Source organism: Branchiostoma floridae, chromosome 18, assembly GCF_000003815.2.
Source record: "Branchiostoma floridae strain S238N-H82 chromosome 18, Bfl_VNyyK, whole genome shotgun sequence".
NCBI lineage: Eukaryota > Metazoa > Chordata > Leptocardii > Amphioxiformes > Branchiostomatidae > Branchiostoma > Branchiostoma floridae.
In genome coordinates this window covers 17,932,147-17,943,513 of record NC_049996.1, presented here as the reverse complement: position 1 = coordinate 17,943,513, position 11,367 = coordinate 17,932,147, and the positions used below count along the sequence as shown (strand labels likewise).

Here is an 11,367-nt window from a genome sequence, read left to right as displayed (position 1 = left end):
CAACACACACACACAAACACACACACACAAACACACACACACACACACAAACACACACACACAAACACCCCCCACACACACACACAAACACACACACACACACGTACCCAGGAATGGAGTAGTTGTTCTCCCATCTGTATCTCATCTCCAGCACAAACTCCTGCCACAGATGAGCCACCGCCCGCAGACCCCCGTGGTTGGAGTTGACCACACACATGCACAGGGCCAGCTGGTACACCAGGCTGCCTTCGGGGGACGACTTGTACTGTCGGTACGTCTCCTGGGGAGGGGGAAATAAGGACACGCACATGAGCACACATAAACACACATGTGAGCACACATAAACACACACACACACACACATGCACAGGGCCAGCTGGTACACCAGGCTACCCTCGGGGGAGGACTTGTACTGTCGGTACGTCTCCTGGGAGGGGGAAATAAGGACGCGCACATGAGCACACATAAACACACATGTGAGCACACATAAACACACACACACACACACATGCACAGGGCCAGCTGGTACACCAGGCTACCCTCGGGGGAGGACTTGTACTGTCGGTACGTCTCCTGGGAGGGGGAAATAAGGACGGCTTTCTCATTAGTTCACTGGGCTTCAAAGGGACAAATGTATACATAGAGAAACACCATAGCCCTATAAGTATATATATGTTCTCTTACGGTGTACATTTATTGTAGAGTGGGATGTGTTAGCAGCATTGCGAGCATTTCTATAACTGAAATCTTTGAGAATAATACTAAGACAGACATGTACAGTAAGCTGTGACTAGTGGTTTGATGTAATATATAAAAAGTTAACCCAGACTGCCTTCAAATGGAATCAGATCCACACTAATACTACTGAGAGTTTCAGTGGCCATGTTCTGCACCTTGTACTCCGCCGTGTCCTGTTTCTCCCCTCCCTGCTCCGTGGAGGGTTTCTCCGCCCGAGGGAAGCCTTCAAGAGCCGCATCGGGGAACAGGAACTGCAGGGGGAGAGACATTAAAGTTTGTGAGACATTAGGGAACAGGAACTGCAGGGGGAGAGACATTAAAGTTGTGAGACATCAGGGAACAGGAACTGCAGGGGGAGAGACATTAAAGTTGTGAGACATTAGGGAACAGGAACTGCAGGGGGGAGAGACATTAAAGTTGTGAGACATTAGGGAACAGGAACTGCAGGGGGGAGAGACATTAAAGTTTGTGAGAAATCGGGGAACAGGAACTGCAGGGGGGGAGAGACATTAAAGTTGTGAGACATCAGGGAACAGGAACTGCAGGGGGAGAGACATTAAAGTTGTGAGACATCAGGGAACAGGAACTGCAGGGGGAGAGACATTAAAGTTGTGAGATATCAGGGAACAGGAACTGCAGGGGGAGAGACATTAAAGTTTGTGAGACATTAGGGAACAGGAACTGCAGGGGGGAGAGACATTAAAGTTGTGAGACATCAGGGAACAGGAACTGCAGGGGGAGAGACATTAAAGTTGTGAGATATCAGGGAACAGGAACTGCAGGGGGAGAGACATTAAAGTTGTGAGACATCAGGGAACAGGAACTGCAGGGGGAGAGACATTAAAGTTGTGAGACATTAGGGAACAGGAACTGCAGGGGGGAGAGACATTAAAGTTGTGAGACATTAGGGAACAGGAACTGCAGGGGGGGAGACATTAAAGTTTGTGAGACATTAGGGAACAGGAACTGCAGGGGGGGGGAGAGACATTAAAGTTGTGAGACATTAGGGAACAGGAACTGCAGGGGGGAGAGACATTAAAGTTGTGAGACATTAGGGAACAGGAACTGCAGGGGGGAGAGACATTAAAGTTGTGAGACATTAGGGAACAGGAACTGCAGGGGGAGAGACATTAAAGTTTGTGAGAAATCGGGGAACAGGAACTGCAGGGGGGGAGAGACATTAAAGTTGTGAGACATCAGGGAACAGGAACTGCAGGGTGGAGAGATGCAAATTTGGGAGGTGTCAGCTGATGGTAAGATCCATTCTACAGTATCTTTCTACACCTTGGGAAAGTGTTATATGGATATACATAATATAGGAGTAAGAAACAAGGATATGGAGTTGTATGGAATAAGAATATACAGACATATATGATGTAAGAATATGTAGCCCTTTTGAGACATCAGGATGGACATCTTAATGAACAGGAAAGTTCTTGTGAGAACACATGAAGATTTTTTATGTAAGCCAGCTAGGCTGGAAAACTATCATGTTACCTGTAGGATCATGTTCAGCAGTTCTCCCCCAATCGGCGCCTCCTTACGGCGGAACTTTGTGCGAGTCTTCATGTTGCTGACGACGTCGGAGATGGTCGGTAACGGGAGAGGCGAGGGTTCTGTCAGCCGCTGTAACGCCGCGCTCACGTCACGCGAAGGGTCTGAAGGGGGGGGGGAGGATTCCATAGATGAAGGACTGATTTGTTTATCAATGTAAATAGTTTAATGTGCGTGGATACTACTATTGGCAGCAAAATTTTCATTTTCATATCAGAGCAAGGCACAAGCTATGACACAGAAATGCAGGAAGAGGCAATGATCACTCTACAGATTTTTTTACCCATAAAAATAAAAAATCTGTCCACACCCACCTTTGTCATCATCATCCAGAACGAGGCCCCCTAGCAGCTGGTCGGTGGACTCCAGGCTGTGGCAGATCTTCACAAACTCGGACAAATAGTCACCTAGCAACAACAAATGGAACATGTGGTTACCTAGTAACAACACATGGAACATGTGGTTACCTAGCAACAACATATGGTGCAGATTGTTCCCTAGCAACAACAAATGGAACAGGTAGTCACCTAGCAACAACAATTGAAACAGGTGGTTTTCTAGCAACAAAAAATGGTACATGTAGTTACCTAGGAACTGAAGATGATTTGATAGAATTACAGAAATAACAGAATTACCCAGGAGGCACTGGGGGTTGTCTGTCATCCTGACTCGGACCGACCACTGGGGGGCCTGGAGGGGGTCCAGGTCTCTGATGGGGGGAAAGGATATTCAGATATTCATCAGGGGTTTTACAACTGTATTGCCATAAACCCCATGTAGGCCCCTTGTGCATGAATAGACTGGCAAAAACACAACCACTACGGTTTCCCATATATTAACCTTTATCATACTGAAGCAGCCGTTTGATTACCAGTTCTCTGTTGGTTACAGGGCTAGGCAGCAGGGAGGGGTTAAACTGTCAGCAGTAACTCTGTAGGAAAGCACTAACACTGTAACTATAGACATCACAGTGACCACCAGCTGACAGGGCAATGTACAGATTATTGCTGAAGTTAAATCTGTAGTACAGAGGCTGTTTGAGACTCACGAATAGACGGAGTTGTCGACGATCATCTCCTCAGACAGGCAGGGCCAGGTGGTGGACAGGTGCAGCTCACTGCAGGGGACACAGGGAAACGTTAGGGACACCTGTAGTCTTTTTTTAAGGCGTAAGGGCAGTGGGTTGTTATCCACTGTGTCTAGTGCATGTTATTGGAAGGCGGAGCCCATCCCTCTGCTTCCACAGCCTTTCACCTCCCCAAAGTCAAGTACCAAATCTAACAGCTGAGTCAAGTGAGGAAAGTCATGTAAAGAGCCTTTCTGAGGAAAACAACATCTAGCCGGGAATGGTAGCATAGCCACTGAACCATTCATGCCATGTAAGCAAAGAAAAAAAACATGGTGTCACTACTGTAACAGTAGATGCTTCAACTAAGTCACTCACTCTGTTAAGCTTACTCCGAACTTTCCTTTGTGTCTGTTTATTCCATCTTTGCATCCATAAACTGCACTCTAAAACGTTCTCCATACCCACCTGACCGGGTCCTCCAATGCTCCAAACGGCAGCTTCCCAAACTCCGCCCCTCCAACATTCCCGCCGTACGGGATGTCGAAATCTGGACAAAACAAGAAGAAATTGACTGGAAAATTTGTCGTATTGCTAATCACACTTCAATTTGCTTCAGAACAGAAGTGCCAACATTTAGAATTGGACTAGAATTGGACAAGAAGAAACACATCAGAGGCATGATGTTGTAAATGAGCTACACCCACCAGGCGGTTCCTGAGTCCAGGCGGACTGTGTCCAGTCAGACAGGATGTAGGTGAACCGGACAGACACGGTGACAGGCGGCAACGCCGGCAGCGGGCACGCCTGGAAACAGCGGAGTCATACGGAAATATAGGTTAACCCAGATAAGATGTGTCACTGACAGTATATACAATATAGCTATATGTTCATACATGTAGTCCCGTATGTAAACTGGACAGACCAGGTTTTGAGACAGTATCATTGGTACAGGTCAGGCCTAACAAAGAATGGAGAAACATGTACTTGTACTTTATCTATAATGGTGGCTGACTTCACATCATACAATGTTGTATGTACATTAATGTATGTTGCTATATTTCTATCAGTAAGAAGGAGAGACTCAATTGGGTACTTGAAGGTAAAAGGTGATTTATTGGTATTAATGTAGTGTACATTGCCATGTGTCTATCAGTAAGGAGAGACTCACGATCTTGGACTTGAAGACGTCGAGCAGCCCTGCCAGGTGGTCGTACTGGGGAGGAATCCTCTTCAGGTGCACCATGTCGTAGTTCGTTCGGAGTCCGCCGCCCTCGCACACGCCCTGGTACATCCGGCGCCACTTCTGCTGGGTCTGCACAAACACGGGCACGGAACTGGGGAGGGGGGGTGCGTACGGGGGTAAAGAGATGGTTAGTAAAGGGATATCAAGGGACTGAAATCTAGTCTATACACCCAAGCAAGCTTTCATCCTGATTTTATGTTCTAGTAACCTTCCATTAATCATCTAGACACATCATACAGTAAACAATCCATACATTTTACAGTCCAATCTATCTATGAACAATCACTCACTCTGTGAAAAAAAATTTTTTTTTAATCTGTACAATCTTCTATGTTAAGACATTAGAACTTGTCTGCATTGATGGATAACATTCTTTTCCAAAGCTTTTATCATCGAGCAAAAAAAATCTGAAGATGACTCTTTATAGTAAAACATGACCCCCCAGCCAACAAACATCATTCATCATCAAACTAAAACATAACATGACTCCACAACACACGTAACACAAACAGCCTCCCCACCAGCCAGTGTTGTTGACAGCTATGGAGATGGAGCTCAGCAGGAGGCTGGCTTTAGACTCCGACTGGATGGAGTCACTGTGTCCTCCTGGGGCCAGCACCACGAACGATCGCACACCAAACCTGCAGGACAACACACAAACACATAAACATTTATTAACAAACTTCCCTCAAAAGGACTGTTGTAGTTCAGAGCTCTGTCAACTTGGCTGAGATTCAAACTCATAACCTTACAATTAAGCATTGTCAGCTAAACACTCCACAAAAGACAGCACCTACCATCTGCAGAAACAGTGTGTCTTACTCACCATCTGCAGAGACAGTACTCACCATCTGCAGAGACAGTACTCACCATCTGCAGACAGTACTCACCATCTGCAGAGACAGTACTCACCATCTGCAGAGACAGTACTGACCATCTGCAGAGACAGTACTGACCATCTGCAGACACAGTACTCACCATCTGCAGAGACAGTACTCACCATCTGCAGAGATAGTACTCACCATCTGCAGAGACAGTACTCACCATATGCAGAGATAGTACTCACCATCTGCAGAGACAGTACTCACCATCTGCAGAGACAGTACTCACCATCTGCAGACAGTACTCACCATCTGCAGAGACAGTACTCACCATCTGCAGACTACTCACCATCTGCAGACTACTCATCATCTGCAGAGACAGTACTCACCATCTGCAGAGATAGTACTCACCATCTGCAGAGACAGTACTGACCATCTGCAGAGACAGTACTCACCATCTGCAGACACAGTACTCACCATCTGCAGAGACAGTACTCACCATCTGCAGAGATAGTACTCACCATCTGCAGAGACAGTACTCACCATCTGCAGAGATAGTACTCACCATCTGCAGAGACAGTACTCACCATCTGCAGAGGCAGTGCGCCCGCGGCGGGAAGTCGTTCTCCATGGCCAGCAGGTCCTGGATGGCCTGGGGCTGGCAGTCTGGGGAGACAGAAACAAGTACTGCTCTGATTGCACATTTAGCAGTAACATTTGTCCTCAAGCACAAAATCAAAAGATACCGTACCAAAGTTCCGCCTTTTTGCCCTGGTTTTCATCATTCCCTCCCACCACTGTCTGAACCCCAAACTCTCCTCCTTACACAAACTCTCCTCCCAGTCCCCTTCCTACTATCATATTCTTTTGATCACCTTCCTCCTCCATGTCTCCAGGTGTCTGCACCTGTTGCTTCTCCTTGAGTCGATGTAAGGTCATGCCGAACCTGACGTCTGCAAAGGTCACCACCTCGCTACGGTCCTCCCACTCTCCTGTGGACAGCTCACCCTGGGGAGGGGACAAACAAACAAACATTACCACCTTGTTCCGGTCCTCCCACTCTCCTGTGGACAGCTCGGGGTTGGGGTTTGGACAAGGCAAGACTTGATGTCATGGGAACACACTCTCTATTCCTAACTGGTGTCTGACTGAATATTCCATTGTTCTTGAGCCATGTCAACAACAGCGGATATGACAAGTTCTGCTTACCTTCAGCAGCGGTGGCCCGGGGGCCAGGTTTGCCAGCTTCCACTCGTTGATCACTTCCTCTATCCTGGCCACAAACCTGCGGAAACAGATGGGCAGTTCCTGTCAATAAGAACACTATCGACAGGATAATACTTTTCTGGCACTAATAAGAGGACGTTCCTGTCATGAATGACACCTGTTTTTGTTAACTTCGCCTTCGGGGTATTCGACAACAGATAGACAAAATGATGATAGCAGATTAGATTACTAATTAATATTCAAATTGGCAGATGAAATAACTAATCAACTTGTAGATAAATACATTGCTTATAACATACACTTTACCCACCACTGTGTCACTGTGACACCATCGTGCTTGCTCATGATATAACAACATACGAGAATTAGATTGACATCTGTCACTATGGGACACGCCCCTCTGAAGACCTGTAACATGTTCAGGGTACAACTTATGTGATCACAACGGCTTGAATAGGAAAGAAAGGAAATTTCCAGCTTGACTGGAGTGTTGACCTTAGAATTCTACGTGACACACCATAACAGCTGGTTATATTTATGGACGAAGTTTTGAATGAAATGACTTAACTTTTTGGATGGGACAATCCAAAGATTGAAAGAACCTGGGCGTGGTTTTACAATAGATACATGAACGCAAGTCAGTGGAAGGTCGTGAAGAGAAGCTGGGACATTTACAAGAGCCGGATCTCGCATCAGAAGCATCCCGACCAAACCCTAACTTTATTCTAGTTTTTCCAGCAGATGAGACGTAACCCAGTTTTACCTCTCCCATTCCGAAGCAGTCGTGAAGTCGGTGATTTCGAACACCTCCGACTCCTGTAGAACGGAAACAAACACGTCACGAGTTGCAGTAACAGTTCAGCTCACTATCTACACAATCTAAAGACAATCGGAGCAGGAAAAAGACAAATTGAAGGCATTTTTGTTCCTTGCCACGAACCTCTTCGCCTCCTTCCGCCATTGTGGTGCGCACGGAGCTCTGGGATAGTTCCGGCTGGAGGTCAGAGGTCACCAACATGGCTGCCGATCCTGAGTTCCAACCTGGAGCTGCGCCTTTCGGCAACTTTATCAACTATTACAGTTTCAACCCTCCCGAGAACAGGCTCAGGCTGCTACCGGCAGAGTTCTACACGATCATCACGAGACATTCCGCCGATAGACCGCTGCTAGGGCTGGATATAGGCTGCAACACTGGGGTAGGCTTGTTGTGTCGTCTGCTAACGTTCTATAAATTTTCATGTTTTCTACCCAAAAAACACGCGTGCTATATCCTTTCATGATCAGAAGAGGAGAAATCAATTTACGAGTTATAATTTGAGCAGTTGACCAAATCCATTGTAGTTTCTAGCCAGTAACAAGTATTCTCTTGGACCAGGGGCATTAACGTTATCATTTAGCTATCAATCATTCGATTCAATCAGAATGTTGTGTTTTTGTTGTTGATAAAAGTATTGTTAGGATAGCACATATTTACCGTTACTTTCAAACTCTGCATGTTTGCTGTAATATCTGAACAACCTTAATCAAGTTACTGCTTCTCACCAGAACCTGACAGCTGCACTGTGGGAGCAGTTCTCATCACATTCCACCGGAGACAGTCCGCCTGATGGTACAGACAGCACAACTGGTACAGCAGCTGTACAAACCAACCATGCACGTGGTTGCAAGGACAGCACAACTGGTACTAGTGCAGCTGCTGTACAAACCAACCATACACCTGATTGTGACAACAGTGCAACTGTTCCAGCCTTACAAACTAGCAGTCCACCTGATGGTGATACTAGTACACCAGCCTCTCACACAGACTTCCACATGCTGGGCTGTGACATTGACAGTGTTCTAATCCAGCGAGCCGTAGAGAACAACCCCCACCCCGCCCACCTCACATTCCAGACCCTGGACTACATGGACCCTGAGCAGAGGCAGGAGACGCTGGGCTCGTATCTGCAGAGGTTCGGCCGCACCAAGTTTGACGTCACCTTCTGCTTCTCTGTGACCATGTGGATCCATCTACAGAACGGGGACAGTGGGCTCATGGACTTCCTCAGGTTGGTGACTGGAGTTCGGTGTTCTGCGTGGATAGAAATCTTGGTAGTGGATCATAAGGTTGCTGGTTTGAATCCCGGACATGCTGATAGTGTTCTGAACACACACATATAGGCAAGATGTAGTAAGCTGTAGTTCCAATCTCCCATGTGTAGGGAGAGCCACATGGCAGTTTCATGCTTTTTTGACAGAGTAGTCATAAAAATGCACATAACCCTAACCCTAACCCTACCATCCAGTGGTTAGACATGATACAAGTATTCTAGCCTGGTTTCCTGACGTATTATAGGTCCGAGTCTCATCTGTCCTCTCTGCAAATTTGCAGATAGAACAGAAGAGACTCTGGAGCTATAATACGGCTGGAAACCAGGCTACAAATTTTCTACATCCAAGTTCTGAATGTACATATCACTTTCATGTGTCGGACGATGATCAACTATGACCACCTCCCCCCCCCCCCAGGTCTGTCTCCGGCTGGACCCGGTTCCTGCTGGTGGAGCCGCAGCCCTGGAAGTGTTACCGCTCCGCAGGTCGGAGGTTACGCAAGCTGGGCAGGGACGAGTTCCCGCGCCTGAAGACACTTACGGATCCGGAGCGACGTGGAGAAGGAGATGGACAGGTGTCTGACGGAGGGGTGCGGAATGACGAGGGTGGGAGGATTTGGGGAGACACAGTGGGGACGGAAACTGGTGCTGTATAGGATTCGGGGAGACACAGTGGGGACGGAAACTGGTGCTGTATAGGATATGGGGTGACACAGTGGGGACGGAAACTGGTGCTGTATAGGATATGGGGAGACACAGTGGGGACGGAAACTGGTGCTGTATAGGATATGGGGTGACACAGTGGGGACGGAAACTGGTGCTGTATAGGATTTGGGGAGACACAGTGGGGACGGAAACTGATGCTGTATAGGATTTGGGGAGACACACATGTATTGTCTCTGTTTTTGTCAGCAGGGTTATCCCTTTGTAATAGGCATAGGCTAGTTGGGCAGCCCTGGCTGTGTGTGCTGAACAGCCAAACCAATAAATAAATAACACAGTGGGGACGGAAACTGGTGCTGTATCACTCTGGGGAGGGGGAGTTACTCTGATAGAAAATATAATCTTCTCTGGATAATTTTACAGAACGCTTGCAGATAGAAGTGCAAAAGTTAGGTGTGACGGGTCCTTCAGTGTAATATAACCAGCTGCTGCCGCGCCGCGTGCCTAGCGCATGTGAAGCTGGTGTGTTACACTGAAGGGCGGTTATTATTACCTGCTATATAGATACAGATACAGAAGCTGGTGTGTTATGCCGAAGGGCGGTTATACCGGCTATATAGATACAGATACAGAAGCTGGTGTGTTACGCCAAAGGGCGGCTATACCTGCTATATAGATACAGATACAGAAGCTGGTGTGTTACGCTGAAGGGCGGTTATACCGGCTATATAGATACAGATACAGATTGCAATGCTGGATGGAGGAGGTGTTTTCTCCCCCCTTCATTGTAATAAGATGGTTATATATTTCTAAGTTTGTCTACATTGTATATCTGTCCTTGGTTTATAAAAATTGTTCTTTTCATGGTATGTTGCTCAAGCCTGATTGATGGACTTTAGTATGCTCACATGATGAAACATTGTTTTTTCTTTGATGACAGAAAATGAGTCACCGTTTGTAACATGTAATGATAATAATCAGAAGTAACTTATTGTATCATTGATTCATTTTTGTCAGTGTATTTACAGTAAGTTTATATGACAAGTGAATCATTTCTTGAGGAGCTGCTTTTTCATGAGCAATTTTCCACTACAAGATGCCTAAGAATTTGGTGTATATCCTGCTGTCAAGTCACAATGTTTTGACTATGAAAATAAATCTATGATGAATCTTGAAGTGTCTAATGTCACTTCATATGCATGTGCAATTACTTTCAGTTCAGATAAATAAATTCTTTTAAGAGCTTCAGTAAAGTTTACATGGATCGTTTATATTCATTAATTCATTTATTACCATGTGTGAAAAATACACTAGACTTACACATTATACTCTAAGGGAGCGTGTGCCGATCATGCATGGGGTCTTTATAGTGCACCATGTCAGTGTGTCACTGTGCAGTACATTTACTATGACTCAGACATTTAGGCTATTGCAGTTTTAGAAGAAATGATCGCTAGAGGTCGCTGTTGCATGGTCTTCATGGTGCATGGTTGAGGTTCAATAGTTTAATCAAGGCCCTTGGTTTAATACGGTGTACAGTTGTGAGGGAATACCCAAGTTTCTCAGCTCATAAAGTATCCCAAAGTAGTCAAAACTCTAGATGCTTTTTTTTGTGCAGAGCAATTACTATTATAAAGATTTTATAGCACAACCGTGCATCACAGTGAGGCATAAGATTATAGAAATGAAACTAACGGTTGCCGCCATTCTCAAGTTCAACGCTGCAGTTGGGAACTAAATCGCCAGGGGTCGCTACTGAGTGGTCTTCGTGGGGTGGTTCAACAAACGCAGTTGCCACATGAAACTGCGGAGCATTTCCCATCTCTTTCTGCCAGAATTGATAACAGGCTTATAAGAAACAAAATCATACTCGTAAGTGTCCGGTCAACAGCGTCGTGCACAGTATTTTTGACCCGGTGACATAATTACACACGTACGAAGGACGGGGGCATATCACCAGCA

General features: G+C 46.2%; 2 protein-coding genes across 6 annotated transcripts in view; one reads left to right on the top strand and one right to left on the bottom strand.

Annotated features, from left to right (window-relative positions):
* The window catches only part of LOC118405784 (rab3 GTPase-activating protein catalytic subunit-like), a 12,915-nt gene extending 5,221 nt beyond the window's left edge, over positions 1 to 7,694 (bottom strand). For 3 of the 5 annotated variants that reach the window (XM_035805530.1, XM_035805531.1, XM_035805532.1), the window contains exons 1-15: positions 7,593 to 7,694; positions 7,416 to 7,468; positions 6,635 to 6,710; positions 6,301 to 6,433; positions 6,013 to 6,091; positions 5,126 to 5,245; positions 4,530 to 4,695; positions 4,066 to 4,165; positions 3,827 to 3,908; positions 3,341 to 3,409; positions 2,928 to 3,001; positions 2,607 to 2,699; positions 2,236 to 2,396; positions 894 to 989; positions 108 to 280 (exon numbers count right to left, since the gene is read on the bottom strand). In XM_035805530.1, coding sequence (XP_035661423.1) covers positions 108 to 280; positions 894 to 989; positions 2,236 to 2,396; positions 2,607 to 2,699; positions 2,928 to 3,001; positions 3,341 to 3,409; positions 3,827 to 3,908; positions 4,066 to 4,165; positions 4,530 to 4,695; positions 5,126 to 5,245; positions 6,013 to 6,091; positions 6,301 to 6,433; positions 6,635 to 6,710; positions 7,416 to 7,468; positions 7,593 to 7,670 — 1,553 coding nt within the window. In that variant the 5' untranslated portion in view covers positions 7,671 to 7,694. Of the gene's footprint in view, positions 1 to 107; positions 281 to 893; positions 990 to 2,235; positions 2,397 to 2,606; positions 2,700 to 2,927; positions 3,002 to 3,340; positions 3,410 to 3,826; positions 3,909 to 4,065; positions 4,166 to 4,529; positions 4,696 to 5,125; positions 5,246 to 5,430; positions 5,547 to 5,626; positions 5,739 to 6,012; positions 6,092 to 6,300; positions 6,434 to 6,634; positions 6,711 to 7,415; positions 7,469 to 7,592 lie in introns of those variants that run through there. The other 2 variants (XM_035805534.1, XM_035805533.1) reach the window with 2 other exon arrangements.
* Positions 7,636 to 9,905, top strand: LOC118405785 (RNA 5'-monophosphate methyltransferase-like). Its single transcript, XM_035805535.1, is given in 4 exon segments — positions 7,636 to 7,848; positions 8,198 to 8,700; positions 9,161 to 9,272; positions 9,274 to 9,905. Coding segments are annotated over 4 exon segments (963 nt in total). The 5' UTR covers positions 7,636 to 7,668; the 3' UTR covers positions 9,442 to 9,905.
* Positions 9,906 to 11,367: the final 1,462 nt, after the last annotated feature.